Source organism: Hydra vulgaris, chromosome 09 (assembly GCF_038396675.1).
Source record: "Hydra vulgaris chromosome 09, alternate assembly HydraT2T_AEP".
NCBI classification, from domain to species: Eukaryota; Metazoa; Cnidaria; class Hydrozoa; order Anthoathecata; family Hydridae; genus Hydra; species Hydra vulgaris.
In genome coordinates this window covers 12,936,103-12,955,962 of record NC_088928.1, presented here as the reverse complement: position 1 = coordinate 12,955,962, position 19,860 = coordinate 12,936,103, and the positions used below count along the sequence as shown (strand labels likewise).

Sequence of the window (19,860 nt, the reverse complement as noted above, 5' to 3'; positions counted from 1 at the left end):
CCAAAGATAGAACCTTAAGGAACCCCTGAAGTTACAGGATATGAAGAAGAGTGCTGTCCATCGAGGACAACAAGCCTCTGCAAGACTACAACAGGTAGTCTTGCAGAGACTTGTTCTGCAAGACTACAACAGGTATGTTGTAGTCTTGCAGAGAGGCCTGTTCTGCAAGACTATAACAGGTATGTTGTCCAGACCACTAGCTCTAGAAGAGTTTAAGCAGGAAATCACTTTAGATACTGAAGCTGGAGTAATACAAATGTCAGGCAATGGGTCAACCTGTTTGTCAGCAATATCAGTAGAACTCAACTAGTGGAATCAAGAGATGATATTGATAAAAAGTTCTTAGCAAATTATTCAGCTTTGTCATTAGGTGAGGTGAATAACAGATTTGCCCTTATTATCAATACTGTTAAAGATTCTCCAGGTGTCACGAGACCCTAATTTTTGAGGTGAAATACGAGATTTCATGACCTGGATATAGCGTGATTTGGTGTTAGGCAAAACCTATTTATAATGGTTTCTAGCAATAGTAAACAGGCTCGATTTGGAATTGTCGAGAGAGAATAAAAGATTTTATGCCAGCCTGAATCCATGAAGTTATGTAAGAAGCAAATTTGTCAGCAGGAAGACAAAAGATTTCTACCCAAGGGCCATCACAAAGAAAATCACTAAAAGAGTCCCAATCAGCTTTAAGGCAGTTGTAAGAGGTACAATGATAGGGGATTCTGATGATGAAGAAGAATGAGATAATAGTTTTAGAGAGATCAAACCGTGATCAGACGCATCTAAGGGTGAATGTGTAGAAACTGAGCACTGACTAGTATCAGAAACAAGACATAAGTCGAGTATGAAGGTAAATGATTGGGGTTATCTCAAAAACGAGTTGGAAAGTTGACTATTTGAGTTTGAGATTGAGAAAGCCAAAAGTTGTGGGCCTTTACGCCTGCAGAGTCACTGGCACTAGAGCCAAGTTATTCAGTGTGATGAACATTAAAAATACCAATAACAGCAATTTTGGCTGATGGATAAAGAGAGAGGGCTTGGTCAATATGATCAGAAATAACATCAAAAAGAGTGCAGTCTTGAGATGAAGGAGAGCAATATAGAACAAAGAGAAAGGCAATAGAGTGAAATGGTGCTAAACGAAAGCACATGAAAGAATAGTCTGTGGATTCAAACCTAGTTTCACAACAAATGGGTGAATTCTTACAAATGTAAATGCCCAGGCCAAGCATGTGACTATTGGAGTCTTTACGAATTAAAGGAAGATAACCATTACCACTAAGATCACAAGATGAGACATCTGAACTCAAATTAGTCTCACAAAGAGCAAGTAGGTCTGGTGAACTTTGCAAGAGATAAGACTCAACAGAAGAAAAGTTACTTCGAAGACCACGAATATTAGTGAATGATAGGTCTAGAGAACTTGGTAATGACAATGGTTTTATGTGTTTCATAGTTATTGGTACTTTAGTCATTTTTAAATTTGTTAAAGAACTTGACTCAAAGCATAGATAATACTCGGTACACTATTGATTAGCCCAAGCAATTACCGTATTACTATTATTAAACCCTAAGCCATAACAAAGGGCTATAAATGTGGCCTGGATAATGCACACAAAAAGTATAAACAGGGACACCACCCATGCACTGTTAGTACTCTGATATTTTACAGCTGTTAATGGAATCAACCTATATGAGAACTACCACAGAGTTCGGGAAACCTGACTAAAAGCCGGCCTCAAAACCATAAATTAACTTTTAGAGCTGTACGCTCATTAGGAGATAATAGAATGAGTTGCCTAGTCACAAAAACACAAGCAAAACCCATGTATCAAGTCAAGAAGATTTAGCATTCAACATCCTAAACTGGAAACAATGTATTATAGATACCTCTGCACCAGCCTAATAGACGAAGAAGGGGTGCAAGACTGGTCAACAGATAGAATTTGTTTACCTTTAAGTCTTTGCCTAGGAGGCCTTTTACAAGACAGTAACCAGTTGTGTTTAACATCTGCCCAAAATAAGTATTTTTATCGAGACAACATCTCTCGCCTTTACTCAACTAAAGTCGGAGTTTTAAGTCGGAGTTAGCTTCTCCAAGCCTTTGTCTAAAAAAGCGTATCCTACAAGGCAGCAGTCATGTCCTGACGTTTTATATACTATATATATATGTATATATATATATATATATATATATATATATATATATATATATATATATATATATATATATATATATATATATATATCAGGCCTTGTTAAGAAGCGCTACGCAGCTCGCATTTTGCTTGCGAAAAGGCGATTTGCCTACGCGTTCAGCAGTTTTGCGCTACGCAAAAACTTATATCTTTTAGAATATTTAAATTATCTTTTGATTACCGTTAACGTGACGTTTATTCAGAAGAAATTAAGTCGTAAGTAAAAGCATTTAACCGCAATTGTAAAATAATAGATTTTTTTGTTAAAGAAACAGTTTGTTTCATTATTTTTTTTTTTTGTTATTAAAAATTAGTTAAAAAAAAAAAGTGTTTTAAGTTTTATCTTAAGGAATTAAATATATAAATTCCTTTTAAATATAAAAATTATTTTTAGTCATAATAAGTTTAAAAAATGCACGATTTATTTTGATGTGAATATTTTATTAATAAGATATTTTGTTTATTGTTAATTCAATAACGTAAAGTTTTAATGACGTTCATTTAATTTATGAAAATAAATTATGATCACGAATATGTTATCGGTAACTGATAAATAACAAAAAAAAACTTTATTGTTTAAAAACATTATTAAAAAGAGTTCACAAATTAAATAAGAAAAAATGTATTAACAGTTAATAAAATAACCAAAAACCAAATATAGAATCATAAGAAAATAAACAAATATTTTACGTTTCATGAAAAAAATATTTTTTTCAAAACAAAATTTAGTTCATATTTGAAAAAAATAATAAAAATGATTTTTTTAATAAGAACTTAGACTTTATTTGTAACTTTTGTTATAGTGAGAAAAAAACAAACTGTTTGTATGATTTTTAACGCGTTAATAAAATAACTTTAATTACAATGCGGTACTTGAAAAGACGCTAGTGACGCAATATAACTTCTAACGATGCAAAATATATTTGCTGAGTTGAGTTACTTAGAAATGCGCTACGCGTTTTCGCTACGCAGCGAAATCTCGTAACAAGGCCTGATATATATATATATATGTGTGTGTGTGTGTGTGTATGTATATATATACAGTATACAGTTACTAATACAGGTATAGCAAGGATCATTCCTGAAAGTTAAACATATATCTAACTACAGTAACAATATAAAATTTAGTGCAAGTGAGGAAGAAAGTTTTATTTAAATCAAAAACAATTTTATTAGATAATTTTTTGTTTCTTGAAAATAGTTTCAAAAGTAGAAACATTTTATTGCGAACATTAAACCTAAAATTAAATCATAAAAAAATTTAAATTAAAAAAAAACTATTTTACTTTAGCTTAAGGAAACTTTTTTCTTAAAAAATAATTTAAGCATTAAACTTAAGGAAATATAATTAAAGCTGACCACAAAACTAAAAAAACTTGAAACTAAAGAATCACCATATTTTTTTATTCAATTGGATGAGTCCTCTGATGTAAGTTCAATTCACTGAATTTTGTAGGTATATTCGCAATTGTACAAATACAATTAACTGTATTTTGTAGGTATATTCACAATAACAAGTTCGAGGAAGAATTTTTGTTCTCTTCTACTCTTGAAACAACAATATATTATGATATTATATAATATAATATTATGTAAATTTTTAAACAGTTTTTCAATGACAAACAATTACAATGGAAATATTTGTTTGGAATTACTACTGATGGAGCTTCTGTCATGATGAGTTGTAAGTCTGGATTGTAGACTAGAGTGAAAGAGCTTGCTCCAAATGTTGTTGGTGTTTAGTAATTTATTCATAGACAGGCTTTGGAAACCAAAACTTTACCAGGTAGTTTGAAAGCTGTATTTAATCAATTAGTCAAATTGGTCATATAAAATATCTTATATCTTCTGCTCTTAACAATCAACTATTTACAAAACTTTGCTCTGACCTAGATGCTAAACACAATAAGTTATTGTTTATACTTCAGTGTGAGGGCTATCTGCTGGAAATTTTTGGAAAGATTTTTCAAGCTTAGAAGTGAAGTGAACTAATTTTTATATCAAATGAAAAGTGGACTGGTAGAAAATTTTAAATTTGATAATTTTGAAATAACAACGGCATATTATGTGGACATTGTGGGTCAAATTGTGGTAAAAATGCTAATGTCATTACACACTCGAAAATACTGTAGGCGTTTATTGAAAAGCTCAAACTGTATAAGACTAGAATTAACATTGGAAATTTGATCATGTTTCAAAATTTAAATAGCGTAACTGGAAATAACCTACTTCCCAAAATTATAGACAGAAATATTTTGTCACCTAGATAATTTGATTAATGAGCTGAGTAACTATTTTCTAGATGAGAACCTTTTTAGCAGTGAAATTATTATATTACCATTTTCTTGAGATGTGAAAAATATGAAAGAGAAAACGCAAGAAGAATTTAAAATTAAAGAATGATACCACGGCTAAGGATCACTTCAAAATAACACCATTAGATAACTTATGGTTGAAAATGAGGGATTCATATCCATTGTGTTCATCAATTGCACTTTAAGCCATTATTCCTTTTTCAACATCACATTTGTGTGAAGCCAAGTTCAGCTATGCTATTCTCTTAAAATTAAACAAAAAATAGACTCGATATCAATGCAGATATTAGATGTGCTCTATCAAAAACTAAGCCACATTTTCAAATATTAATTGCTGGTAAACAGTGACAGATTTCCATTGACCTGCTTTTGTATCATATATTAACGAAGATAAAATACTTTTGTGTCATTGATAGACTGGCATATTTTTGAATAGGCTGTCACTAGACAATCTAATAAAAAATACCTTTAATAAAATATTATCCTGATGAATAATATTTACATTTCAAGGTGAAAAAATTGTTACAAGGTGAAAATTTTCACCTTGTAATAATTTTTAAAAGCAAAGGGGCCCATGAAAATTTTATGCTATAGAATTTGGGGAATGGGTCAGAAAAGGTTGGGAACCACTGTCGTAATAGTATTAAATAGGTTACTTGCTTATTACATTATAACTTGCTCATTCCACTATAACTGCAACTTACGCTATTTTAAACTCCTCCAAATGAGAATATTGTAAGATAACATTTAAATATGAGAAATATTGTGTTCAAAAAGTAATAATTACGAACTAATGTACACAAAAATATGAGCATTTTCGCCAGAAAGAATAAAAAAAAAAAAAAAGCAAAAAAGTCATGAAAACACATACTAAACTCATAAGTCTTTTTTTTTACTATTTAAAAATACTTTTAAGCAAAAAAATTATTTAAAATTTCATTTTATCATACTATAGCATGATTTTAAAGTTATAACAGTTGTATAAACAAGTTTTGACGCTTATATACAGTCCTGTTGACGCTTATATACAGTCCTGTTGACGCTTATTTACAGTCCTGTTGACGCTTATATGCTGTTGAGTAGCATTAAAAATCATATTCTATATCCATAATTAAGAACTTTGATAATTTCATGTTGCGCTGTTTTATTTGTTGTTTTAAAGCATTGGATTTTTCATTACAACCATCTCAACAAAAAAACCCATAAAAATGCAAAACTTCAAGTAAAAACTACGAAACTCAACATATAATAATATCAATGTGTTGAATACACACACCAAATTATTTTTGTTTTTACCATGCTGTTCGCTGCATCAAGTCAGACAAAGTTGTTTTGTTTAGAAGTGGTAAAAAAGTAAGCATTACGACCGTTGCGCTACATAGAATTAATTTTTGAAAAAAAGTTGAAGACTTTAATGCTGTTACTTTTAGATCCTAAATTATATGATAGTATTTCACATTTCTGGAAAGTTTCAAGTCATTTTCATTCTTGGCTCATTTTTAATAGCTTAAAGAGTGTCACCTAATCCCAGTCTTACGGAAAAATCTTACATCGGTATTAGTGAAAACGCATTTAAGCTCAGGTTTGCAAACCATCTTAAATCATTTAAATTTTTTTGTCACATGTAATGACATCCACTCTCGCAGAATTGCCCATATATATATATATATATATATATATATACATATATATATATATATATATATATATATATATATATATATATATATATATATATATATATATATATATATATATATATATATACATATATATACTTTTTTGTTATTCACCTCCTCAAGGCCGAGAAGGCCACTACAGATGAGGAGGCTACTTAATAGTGGTTTATAACCCTCTCTCAACGAACCTTGACGAACAAGGCTGCTGCGCGGAGAATTTAGTTGAGCGCGGTACTACCAGGGATGTGGTGGGGATCGAACTCGGAACCTCTCACTTATGAAGCAAGCGCTTTACCACTACACCACTACCGCATATATATATATATACATATATATATATATATATATATATATATATATATATATATATATATATATATATATATATTTTTATTGATAAATGTTGAATACTGCTGGAAATACAACTCTCGTCTGTTTAAGAGTGATCCATATCTTTTTTTTAAAAAATAGATCAAATTATATTAAAATAATTTAAATGAAAAAATACAACTTTATAATGGAATTTAAAGTTTCATGCCGTTCGGCAATCATCAGCCATATTATTCAAATATAAAATAAAAGTTTAGCATTGCAACATCATCTGACATCAAGTATACATGATCCGATATTTGCTAATCGCCGGAATCAATGTTAGTAAAAATTTTTTCCTATACCTACAAGCAGAAACCAATTAACTTTTTTTGGTAAGTAGTAATCGACTATCAAAAGTTATAATAAAATATTTTTCATTGAGCAAAAGTTACACTTTTTTGTAGATGGGTTATAAGATTGGCATCTTTTAATTATGTTCCACTTAATTATAGGCGTGTTACCTGTGTCTTTACGTTTCCAGATTTCCTTGGAAAGTTCTGCATCATTCCTATACCTGGTTGCATTAAATGATTTAAGATGGTTTGCAAACCTGAGCTTGAATGCGTTTACACTAATACCGATGTAAGATTTTTCCGTAAGACTGGGATTAGGTGATGCTAAAATGGCTTTATATACAATATTTTTTGATAGACATTGGTTATTTAGCGGACATGTGGTTTTCTTAATGCAGTTGCAATTTATATCATTAGCGGTGAGTTTGTTGCTCAAAATTTGTTGGTTGTGTGAATTAATAATTGATCGAATATTTGGCATGCAGCTGTTTATTATTTACCAATGACCAAGTTTGGATAAAAAAATCGAGTGATTTGTTTGATGTTACCATGGGTGCATTTGACTACTACATTGACTACCTAATAGTCTATCAAAGCTACATTTTTCTCAGCAAAATAAAGATTTATTTAAAGCATCATAGGGCTGATATACAAAAATAAAATCTATACACAAAAATCTATATGAACAAGGTAATTCAAATGTAAAAAACAAAATAAAAATTAAAAACAAATCAATGTAAAGGAAAACATTAAATGGAATCTACTTACCTTATCTATAGAATAAGAGAACAAAAATTTGCTTATTATTTCAAACAGGAAGAGGGTTCGGTGTACTGCCATGGTATTGACAGTTTGATGAATGACTTTAGCATTAAGCATAAAAAGGGAGATTAAAGACTTATAAAAAATTAGCCTAAAAGTTATTCTCTTACATAATAAAAATTCTCACATATTATTGCTTGTTCAACCCAAATAAAAAAAACTTACAAAAGTCTTAACATTATTTCAAAGAAAACTAATTATCTCATAATTTCTTACCATGTGGAGATTTAAAAGTTGTTTTTATGCTCATTGGTCAACAAAAGGATTTAAAAAGTTTCTATGTTTTACAAGAGAGTTGGACAGCAAAGCAAAAAATCAAGATTAGTTCAATCAACAATAATGCAGTATAAAAATGTGATGGTGGAAAAAAAAAACATTTTACGTAGCACAGTAGACTCCAAAAAGAAATATATCTACCACCACTAATCATAGTTTTGACTAAAGATAATGATTGTTTAAATATTTGTGTGGAAAGTTTCACAATGGGTTCAGAAGAAAAAAAAGACTTGGATATCACTTAAAGTTATCACAATGTTTATGGGCAACTATAAATTGTTGTAGCCAATATGACAGACACATTTAAAACTGGTTGGTTAATTGATGAGTCAACTTCACTTCTAGCACAACCAGCGACTTTTTCCTAAAAAATACTTGGGTAATGTAAGTTAAAAGCAGTGGGAATGGTTTCATAGGACTTAAAAGTTAAGAAATATTAGAAAAAGTGGAAAACATAATGGGTGGTTACAGTTTGTCAATTCACAGAGAAAAACAAAATACATCACATTGCAGGAAACATTACAGAGAAAAAATATAATATATATAAAAAAAATAAATACCTTACATATTTGCATTGTAATAACTTTGTATTATCATAAGTAGAAATTGCAACTTACATAAAAAATTATCACTTTTAATTTTTTATGCATCAAATTTTCTTTATTTGAAATATATAACAGATGTAGATATAAAACTCATAGCAAAAAATTTCAAAATGCTGATTATAGCATCTAATAATATTATTAGAATATGATTATAATAATATGATTATAGCATAATTTATAAGAAAATTGCTGTCTGTTAAGTTAATAAACTTAAATTACAAACTTTAAAAGTCAAAAACAATAATAGAGACTTGGTAAAAATCATAAAAATTTGCCAAACCGTAGGAGTTAAATTAAAATCCTGTTTTGCAAATATGTTCAGTGAAAACCTTTAACCTACAAAAATTCAGTAAAAACCTTTAACCTACAAAAATTCAGTAAAAACCTTTAACCTACAAAATTTCAGTAAAAACCTTTAATCTACAAAAATTCAGTAAAAACCTTTAACCTACAAAATTTCAGTAAAAACCTTTAACCTACAAAAATTCAGTAAAAACTTTTAACCTACAAAAATTCAGTAAAAACCTTTTACCTACAAAAATTCAGTGAAAACTTTTATCCTTCAAAACTTTTGAAACTATTCAGTGTTTATTATGTTTTGAAACAGTAAAAACCTTTCGGTGTTATTATGTTTTTTTAAATATACTAAAAACAAATTGAAAAACAAATTGACAAACAAATTGACCAACAAATTGCCAAACAAATTGATAAGCAAATTTACAAACAAACTTACAAACCAATTGCTTCATTAAAAAATCCAAGTCCATATCAAGAAATGATCAACTTTAAAAGTTAAAAATTATTTGAGACCCTGAAATATTTATTCAAATTTGAAAGTTCAATTAGTTGAGTTATTGGAAATTTTGTAGAGCTACTTTGATACTGCTACTGATATCCAGTTTTATTTTTTTCAAGCTTTAATCCTATGTTTAAGTTGAATTAATTGTCATAGAAGATTTGAATTGATGATTATGGAAGAACAAAACAAAAAATATTGACGTGGGTAGTTTTGGGGAGGTTAAATAAAATAAAAAAAAATAAAATATATTTAAATTAAAAAGCAAAATTTCTTTAAAACCATACAAAAAACGAAAAAAAAAATTTATTTTTTATTTAAAAAACATGAAAATCCACTTTTTAAATACCTCTTGCTAATTGGTTTCTACAAGCTCTTAAAGATTGATACAAACTAAAACCATCAATAGTGACTATAGCTTGAGCATACATGATCAACAGTTCATCAATCTTGATAAAAAAAAAATTCAAATTATATATTCATGGGAAGACCACGAAATAACAAAACTCATAATTTGACAACAGACGGTTTCTTGTTTGGTTTGATATGAACTATTGTTTGGTATTACCTATATGTATGGTAAAATGTTATGCATATATAATTAAATAAAATGGCATGAACTATAAAATATATATCAAATGATATAATAACTATTGATTACAAACCTCATTTGTTCCTTGTGGTAAAAAATGTTGTTTTGTCTTCAACTTTATAGAAATAACTGGAGCATCATGAAGAAACTGACATAAAAGTTGACTTCCATTCTAGTAAAAAAAAAATAATTAAATTATTAAAGAAAACATGTTTTAAAACAAGACAGTTTGGCTCAGAAAATTTAGTTTTGGCAATTTATGCAAAAAAAAAAAAAAAAAAAAAAAAAAAAAAAAAAATATATATATATATATATATATATATATATATATATATATATATATATATATATATATATATATAGTATTCAAACTATATTTATGTTTAAGTTCTATATTTATGTTTAATTTTTGTTCATAGTTCAGTCTTGGTTTTTACTACCTAAAATTTATTTATTGTTTAAATATTTTATAAACAAAACTGAGTAAATATTTTGTTCTGAATTGTCCACAATAAAATATGCTACTTTGGTGTTCTGCAAAATGTAACAAAAACGGAAAAGAGTGTTTTAAAAAATATATATACCGTCATATATATGCGAATATATCCAGATGAAAAACCAGCAATTATGCAAGTCCAATCAGGACTACCTTCAGATGATCTAATGAACAAAAAAACTTAATATTATAAAATAATAAAACAAAATATTTAAAAAATATTACAACTAAATAATAAAAAAATAATCTAGCAACTAACACTGTTTTTCCTGAAGTATAAAAAAACCACAAACCTTTGCTGTGATGCCATAGGAACACATGCAATACATGTAATAGAATCACTAATAAAAATGTTAATAATAATGAAATTATAATACTATAAATTTATATATTATATAATTTATATATTATATAGAATATTATATATAATATTATTATATTATATATTATATATATATTATATATATATTTAAATAAAATATCAAGTGATAAAACTTATGTTTTATATTTATCATAAATACATAGATTACACAAACACACACCTGTTTATTATTATTATTATTATTATCAATTTAAAATATACACACACATATACATATAGATAGATTGATAAATATATATTTATAGCTTATATTGCGTGTTTAGATAAGCAGTCAGACAACATACTGAAATAGCCAACTGCTGAGGGTTTCAGTACATATATCAACTGACTAAATATGTAGAACATGAGAGAAATAATAGAACAAGGAGTGCCACTACATTGACTTTTTTTATAATCAAAGGAAATGTATAAATTTAAAACATTGTAACATAGAGATAACACGTCATAAGCTTACATTGCTCTATATTGTAACTTTGTACCAAACAATATCAGTACAACATGCGAATAGCTACATATTTACAGCAACATCATAGCTACATATTTACAGTCACATAACATAGCCACATATTATAGCTATAAAGATACTTAATTTTTTTATGATTACAATCTTAATTCAACATTTAAATAAAATGTTGACTACAAAATTAAATTTTTATTGGTGATTTATAGATGTTTTTAAATTTTCTTACCAACATCTGATCTTTTTCTGTTTTTAAATGTCTCGCATATTTCTTTGCTTTAATTGCTAGGACTACTTTAAACAGTTCAGATGGGGCGACTGATTAAGTGCAAATTTTATAACAGCAGATCTGCATAACTGCAAACTGGCAAAAGTGAAAATTGACATATAAGCAAACTTGCATAAGTGCCAAACAACACAAGTGCAAAACAGTTGCAAAAACTGGCATAAGTGCCAACTGCCATAAGTGCACTGAAAGAATTTGCAAACATTGAATATAAATGCAAATTGGCACAAGTGCAAACTGGCACAAATTAATTGTAAAATCTGGCATAAGTGTGTGAAAGAGTTTGCAAATATTGCCATAAGTGTGAATTGCCATAAGTGCGAACTGGCATTAGTGGGATACAGTTGTAAAAACTGGCTAAAGTGTTAAGTGCGTCAAAAAAATTTGCAAATGTCATAAGTAAAAATCAGCATAAGGATTCACATTGGATTGCAAATTTATTCAATGCACTTATACCAGTTTTTGCAACTGCTTCACACCAATGATAGTTTATACTTATGCCAACGCGCACTTATTCTAATATTTTCAAATTCTTTTTTGCACTTATTCCATATACGTATTTATGCCAATACTTTCAAATTCTTGTGGCGCACTTATGCCAGTTTGCACTTATATCAGTTTGCACTTATACTTAGGGGTGAGCAAAATTGGATATCCGGTCCTGTTTGTTGAAGTCTAAATCCAATACCAGGTTTTCTGATAGTTAAAATTCTATTCCGGTTTTATTGCATATCCGGATTTATCTAAAACTAATTATACAAGAATAATATCTAAGTATCTAACCACCTGGGTGTATAAAAAACATTTGTCTTTGTTTTAGCATTTCAGAGAGCTAATGTTTTTATCTTATAGAATCTATAAATATAACAAAGATAAATATTTAAATACCTAGATATTGTATTTATTTGTAACTAAATATTGTATATATATATATATATTTTAAAGGAAATTATAATAAAAATATTTAATTATATAAAATCATGATATTATTATTAATAAAATAAATAATAACAAAATAAAACCTATAATAAAAATGTAATTAAAAAAATCAAACAGAAAAAAAAATTAAATAACTATTTTAAACTTAATCTATGTTATTTATGAACTAATATATCAATTTAAGTTAAGCCGCTATTCATTACCAATGTGACTTATTGGGCTAGAGCCGGCATGAAACCTTGAAACTCTAAACACTACGCCACAGCTGCACATTTTGCCACATTACCTAAAAAGTTCTTATTTTTTTAATAAGTTTGGAAAACAGAATTAGATCTGGATATCCAATTTATTGATACTTCTTGATCTAAATCTGGATCTGAATTTATAGAAAAAAATCATCCGGTCTGCTTTTTCCAGATCAGAAATGTATATTTTTGGACTTTTTAAATTGAATAACAGACTGGAAGTTAGAATATCCTGTAATTTGGATGTTTTTGCTCACCCATCAGTGACGAACCCAGAGTTTAATTGGAAATAATGCTTTTTTTTCAGCAATGAGGAAGGAGGAGGGGAGTTCTCAAGAAAAAAAACTGTTTTTTTTTGGAGGAGGGGGGGGGGGATACATTACTTTAAAAGATATTTATTTTTTGCAATAATAATGAGAATAATTATTTTTATTAATTTTAAAGCAAAACAAATTAATCAATAATTAAAAATTAAATTTCTGCTTGAAAAAATACAAACCATGGCATATAAACTGGATTGTATAAACATTGTATAGATTAATATTATTAAAAAAACAATAAATAGGGTTATCTTGATCTTGGCTGTACCTACCGATTTTAAAAGAAAAATATTTTTAAATGAATAAAAGAGAAAAAAAGGTGGAACTTTTCCTGAGTCGGTTGGGACATACAAATGATGGCAGTAGTCTGCCATCATTTGTATGTCCCAACCTCCTTGGTAATGATCTTCAATTATCTTAAAATCTTGATGGAACTGCTTTCCTTGCTCATCACTCACATCTCCAAGATTTTCAGAAAACTGGTCAAGGTGACTATTTATATAATAGAGTTTTATACTCGTTTTGCATCTAAGATCACAAAAAGCTTTCAACATTTTATCAACTAAATCTGTAAAGTTTTCTGCTTTTTTATTTCCAAGAAAGTTTTTTACATCAACCACAAATGACAATCAACCCGTTTTCTCTTAGATATTTATTGTTTTAATGAATTTTTTATCTTTTATAAGAACCTAAAACGAATTTGTGGCCCATTAAAAACTCCTGCCTTTTTTTTCTCTATTAACAAACCTGGTAATGATTTAACTGTATACTGAAAACAATCACTATCAGTTTTCAGTGCTTCAACTAACTGTTTCATGAATCCAAGTTTAAGATGGTCGAAAAACTATTTTATTCCGACTAACAATGGGTTTGTTTACAATATTGTGCATGCCCACTGTGAGAGTCTTGCAAACAGGCCATTCTTTTTGTATCCAGTGTTGATTTCTTGCTCGAGTGTCCCACATACAGAGATAACATGGAAACTTTGTAAAACCTTTCTGCTGACCAAGAAGTAAATCATTTTTAGATCTACACAAATAATGTAGTTGTGTTTGTGATATTTAATCAAGTTAAGCACCATTTTAATGTCATCGTAAGTTTCTTGCGAATAAACAGAATGACCAATTGGAACAGAACCAAAAATATTTCCATTGTGTAATATGACGCATTTAAGGCTTCGCTTTGAGCTATCGATAAAAAGTCTCCACTCTGTTGGATTATATACAGAAATACCCAACTATAATAGAAGACCTGAAATATCATGACAGTAAACAAATAAATTGACTTCTGAAAAAAAGTTAACAAAGGTTTCATCTCTAGTTCTATAGTAAGAAACTTTTGCAAAGCTATCGAGTAGGTTTTTTTCCTTTAAACATGACGCTAATACTTCTGCTACTTGCTTAGAAAATCCTAAATCACGAACTAAGTCATTCAGTTCTATTTGACTGAAACACTGAGGAAAATTGAATTATTTAGCATTAGATGATAAGTCTTCCAAATCTAGTAAAAATTCTGAAGCAGAAATGCTTTGTTCATCTTCTGACAAAAATAAACCTTAAAAAACTGGAAGTAGAATCTTGTTAGAATGTTGAATTGGTCTAATAGAAGAAAGAATGTTGGGATAAGCTATTTTTTGCCTCTTTATTTTGTCAATATCAGTAGTATCAACAAGACAAAAATGGCAGTCATCAATGTGATTTAGAGGTTCTCTCTAAACCGTAGGGACTTCAAAAGGAAAATTCTTTCTTTTTTCTTTTATCTAATCTTGAAGACTTTCTTCACAAATATGGCACACAGTATGTGGGGCCCACTTTTTATCTTGGTCGCCAAGTTAAATATCAAAATGCGATTTATATGCTAGTTTTACAAAATTAGTAATGTTTCGTCTTTGTCAAACAAATGTATATCAACCAGAGATATAACAGAATAAGTTAGGATTATGCTTGCACTTAGCTCGATTTGAAGAAGCCATCATATTATATAATTGATCCAATAAAAACAATGACATGGTCACTTAACTAACTATTGAATAAAAATACCTATGAAAATCATAACTTTTAAAAACTTAATAAATTGGTTATTGCAAAAAAACTAGAGCTTGCCAAAAAAAAAAAAAAAAGCTTATACTTGGATTCAGCGTTTAAAAATACATAAAAATCAGTTTAAATATCTCATGCAACAGAATAAAAGTTTTTTTTTGTAGACCTGTGTTATTATTATATTATAATTATATAGCTAATGTCTTCAATATTATCTAAATTTTAAATACCAACATTATAAGCATAAGTTTAAAGCAAAAACTCCATCATCCATAACAAAGATATAAACATCAACATGATGTTTTTATTTTAATGAGTTAATTAATTTTTAATAAGCTCAATTCCCACCACGTCCCTGGTAGTACTGTGCTCAATTTGTTTCTCTGCGCAGCAGCCTTGTTCGTCAAGGTTGGTGTTTCAGAGTTATAGAGTTGAGAGAGGGTTATAACCACAAGTAGCCTCCTTATCTGTAATGGCCTTCTCAGCCTTGGGAAGGTGAAAAAAAAAAAAAAAAGCATTAAAAGTTTGGTGTTATACAAAACATAATTAAAAATTACCAAAAATTTATTTGATTTGCATAAAAAATTTTTTTTCATCAAGACACAAAGTGTTTGGGAGATGAAGAGTTAAGAGAGGGGGTTTTAACCACAATTAAAAAAATAATAATAAAAATGTAAAAAGTAGTCTCTTTGACTATGGTGACCCCCTCCGCCTTGTGGAGATAACTTTAGTGAGATTTTGTCAATCTTTAGTAATAAAATTAGTAGAAATATAAGTTATCTTTTATTTTTATGTGTTATCAAAAATAACCATTAATAAAATAATAAAACAAGAATAGTAAATTTTAGAAAAATAAATTCAAAAAAGTATATATACTCCTCTTTTGTTGAAAGATTTCCGCTCCATAACAAATCATAAAAGTTTGTATCATTCTTTGCTTCCCATCTTTCTAATAATATCAATGAAAAATTTTTGGAACTGAGATAATCAAGACATTATTAACATTAGAGACATTATTATTAATATTATTTTATCATTTTTTACTAACAAAAAAAAAAGAACATTTAAATTTTATTTCAATAAATATCAAAAAATATTTATCAGCATTTTTTTAATCATATTGCTAATTTTATCTGATGACTAATTTCAGATTGCTCTTGGAGAGGGTTTTGTAATAAATATTAATTTCAGATTGCTCTTGGAGAGGGTTTTGTAATAATTATTAATTTCAGATTGCTCTTGGAGAGGGTTTTGTAATAAATATTAATTTCAGATTGCTCTTGGAGAGGGTTTTGTAATAAATATTAATTTCAGATTGCTCTTGGAGAGGGTTTTGTAATAAATATTAATTTCAGATTGCTCTTGGAGAGGGTTTTGTAATAAATATTAATTTCAGATTGCTCTTGGAGAGGGTTTTGTAATAAATATTAATTTTAGATTGCTCTTGGAGAGGGTTTTGTAATAAATATTAATTTCAGATTGCTCTTGGAGAGGGTTTTGTAATAAATATTAATTTCAGATTGCTCTTGGAGAGGGTTTTGTAATAAATATTAATTTCAGATTGCTCTTGGAGAGGGTTTTGTAATAAATATCAATTTTTTATTAATGAGCATTTATTTGCACTATGACACTAGTTAAATAAAAAAATCCATCAAAAATGAATAACACTAAAGAAAACAGAAGATGAGATAACATGTATTGAAGAAATGACATAAAAACCACCGACCTTTTGTTTTTACAGATGATCTCATGTCTATGTAGACATTGTGTTAACACAGATGATGAGAGATAATAAAACAATTATTTTAAGAAAGCAAAAATACAAACCACAGCAAAATGTGAAACAATATTCACCAGGTTAAAGTATAACAGTTTTAAAGCAGTTAATAAAAAACAACAGAATGCTACCAAAAGTTATAGAATAATAGAATACTACCAGAAATAATAGAAAAATATAATGCTACCGAAAATAATATAATGAATAATAAGCAACTAGCTCAAACAGTATAGCCTTCCTAAAAAAATTCTGTCTAAAATATTTTAACTCATTGTGATGCAATAATTAAATTTGCTTCTTAAAACGTAACCTAATTATAATTTATCAATATTTGTTGCATAATTAAATACTACAAATATGGTTAACAACAGGTGTTACCAAAAAGGTATGCATATTGTTTTTTTAAACTAAACCTGTCTTATTTTCAAAATGCTGCCTCCTCTTTTCTACATAAACCATTGTTGCTGCTCAAACAAGCTATAATATCTTGTTTCAGTTAAAAAAATTCAATATATTATTAATCTTCCTTCTGTTAAGTCAAATGACTACTTTAGTTTGAAAACATCAGCGCTTTAGAATTATCTTTGCTCGCTGTGTTTTGCAACTACTAATTACTTTCTTGCTCTTTAACAGTCTTCCATGCTTTCTTAGTAACTCTTAACTTCGAGCGAATTTGTATTTTTAACAATCAAGTAACATGAACAATAAAGTACTGAAAATAATAGACAAACAAGCCTTATGAACAATTAGTAAATATGGATAATTGAACATTATAGAAGTATGGATAATCGAACATTAAAGGCAATTAAGAAATATAGATAGTCAAGTATTATGGGAAAAAACAAATCAGAATTAAAAAAATTTAAACAAAAAAAAACAATCATAAAAAAAACTTACTTGTTAGAAAAACACATTTATTATCTTTAGAAACGACTAAAAGTTCTTCTGAAGGAGATATTGACACACAACTATCTTGGAGCCAAGATTTTGAATTCTTATTTTGCCTTGAAACATTTGAATCAACCTAGTTTTAGAAAGTATATGCAGACATTCATTTAAAATTGAGCATCTATATACAGTCACTTTCTCAGTCATACAATCTCTTACAGCCTGCTTAAACCCTAATCCTCGATAGATGTATGTACTGAATAGGGTTTCTAAAAAACAGTGTTTTTTAAAAAACAGCTGCTAACAGTTGTTTTGCTGTTTTTGAAGTTTGCTGCCCCCCTACCTTTATTACCCCCACTTATCCTCCTTGTATTAAGCAGGCAAGAGTAAAATTTTTTTCAATAATATATATCCTTACATAAACTTTACATTTTATAATAGTATTTCAAAAATATAAGAGCTGATAATGACTTATCTGAAAGTTGTGATCTTGTTTTTGAACAAAAGTTGGCACACACAGAGAATACTCTTTCAACATCTGCAGATGTGGGCTTAATTATTAATAATGGATCATAAAGCTTTTGTATGTTTTCTGTACGCTAGCCTATATTCTTAAAAAGAGTAAATTCAGCTTTTAATCATCTGAAATTATCCTGTCCAGAAGACACTATTGGTGATTCATTTTTTTTCAGCAACACATTCAGTTTCTCATTCAGTTTGAAAAATTTGATTTCAAACACTTGACAGTTTGATGTATTGTATCAGTTTGTGTGAGTTCTTAAGTAAATTATTGTAGTCAATATAATCTTTGCAATCATCATTTATAAAACTAAACTTGGTGCCTTCGTCAAAAGAATCATTTTCATTGTTACCGTCATCACATGGGTCGCTTCAACTTTCAATATCATGTTTTTTTGTATAAAGCATGTCACATACTCCAAGATGTATACCATGATTAAGACAAAAATGACCAATAACATCTAAATTTCGAATATACTTCTTGTTTACAGATGCTCCATCCTGAGTAGATGCAACCAAATCTTTTTCCATCAATATTCCAAACACATTAAGATGTTGTTTCATTATTTTAACCAAACCAAGCGCACTGCATGAACCCAAAATTCGAATTAATTCTGTTTTATAAGTGATATTGTCAGTTTTATCATAAGTATTAACTCCAAAATATCTTCGTCCTCTTAAAGTAGTAACCCCATCGACAGCCATGCTAAACTAGGGATGGCAATCTCGGGATCCCGGGATCCCGAAATCCCGGGATTACAGACAAATTCATGATCCCGAAATCCCGGGATTAGTCTCTAAAATTTCCCGGGATTTCGGGACTGTAATAAACAATAAATAAAATCAAAAATTGATTAAACTTAATTTATTTATTTAAAATGTCTAAATTTTCGCTATAAATTTGTTGAGCTGCTTATTCTCCATGCAATGTTTTCCTTTTATTTTTTAAATTCTTAACGTTGGCGTGATTGTCACAAGTTCTTTAACATTAAAAGTTATCAAATACGGAAGGTATATTAAATAAACTTTATTTATTAATTCGAAGTATAATTGTTTTCACATGAGTTCATTTTGAATTATGAATAAAGATAATTAGTCAATAAATAGCTTAAAATATAACTTTTTTTTTTCAATAAGATAGAAATTAGCCTAATATCATGACTAACTATGCTGAATTCAACAGCACAAATCTCATATGGAAACATTTTTTAAAAGGAGCAGATGAAACAACCTTATGCAAAGTAATTACATGCAAAAAAATATTAAAAATTGCTGGTGGTTCAACAAAAGGTCTTCATACCCATTTACTTTCCATACATAAAATTAAATTAACATTGCAGGAATCAAGTTTATCCACGACACCTTCAACTTTAAAAGAATTATTAGAACCGAAAAATAAAAAACCGAAAATCACAAGTTATTTTCCAACAACATCGAAAAAAGATGAATGCCTACCTGAAGTATTTGCCCGTATGGCAGCAAAAGATGGTATATCATTTAATACAATTTGCAACTCTTCTGATATACGAGCTGGGTTAGTTGCACGAGGCTTTAAAAA

General features: G+C 28.5%; 1 protein-coding gene across 2 annotated transcripts in view; it reads right to left on the bottom strand.

The window, feature by feature from the left end:
- LOC100202624 (rab3 GTPase-activating protein non-catalytic subunit) overlaps positions 1–19,860 on the bottom strand; it is a 127,365-nt gene that overhangs the window by 100,991 nt on the left and 6,514 nt on the right. For both annotated transcript variants that reach the window (XM_065804764.1, XM_065804765.1), the window contains exons 3-8: positions 17,793–17,919; positions 15,995–16,067; positions 10,741–10,788; positions 10,536–10,611; positions 10,025–10,123; positions 9,709–9,808 (exon numbers count right to left, since the gene is read on the bottom strand). In XM_065804764.1, the coding sequence (XP_065660836.1) occupies positions 9,709–9,808; positions 10,025–10,123; positions 10,536–10,611; positions 10,741–10,788; positions 15,995–16,067; positions 17,793–17,919 (523 nt within the window). The remainder of the gene's footprint in view (positions 1–9,708; positions 9,809–10,024; positions 10,124–10,535; positions 10,612–10,740; positions 10,789–15,994; positions 16,068–17,792; positions 17,920–19,860) is intronic.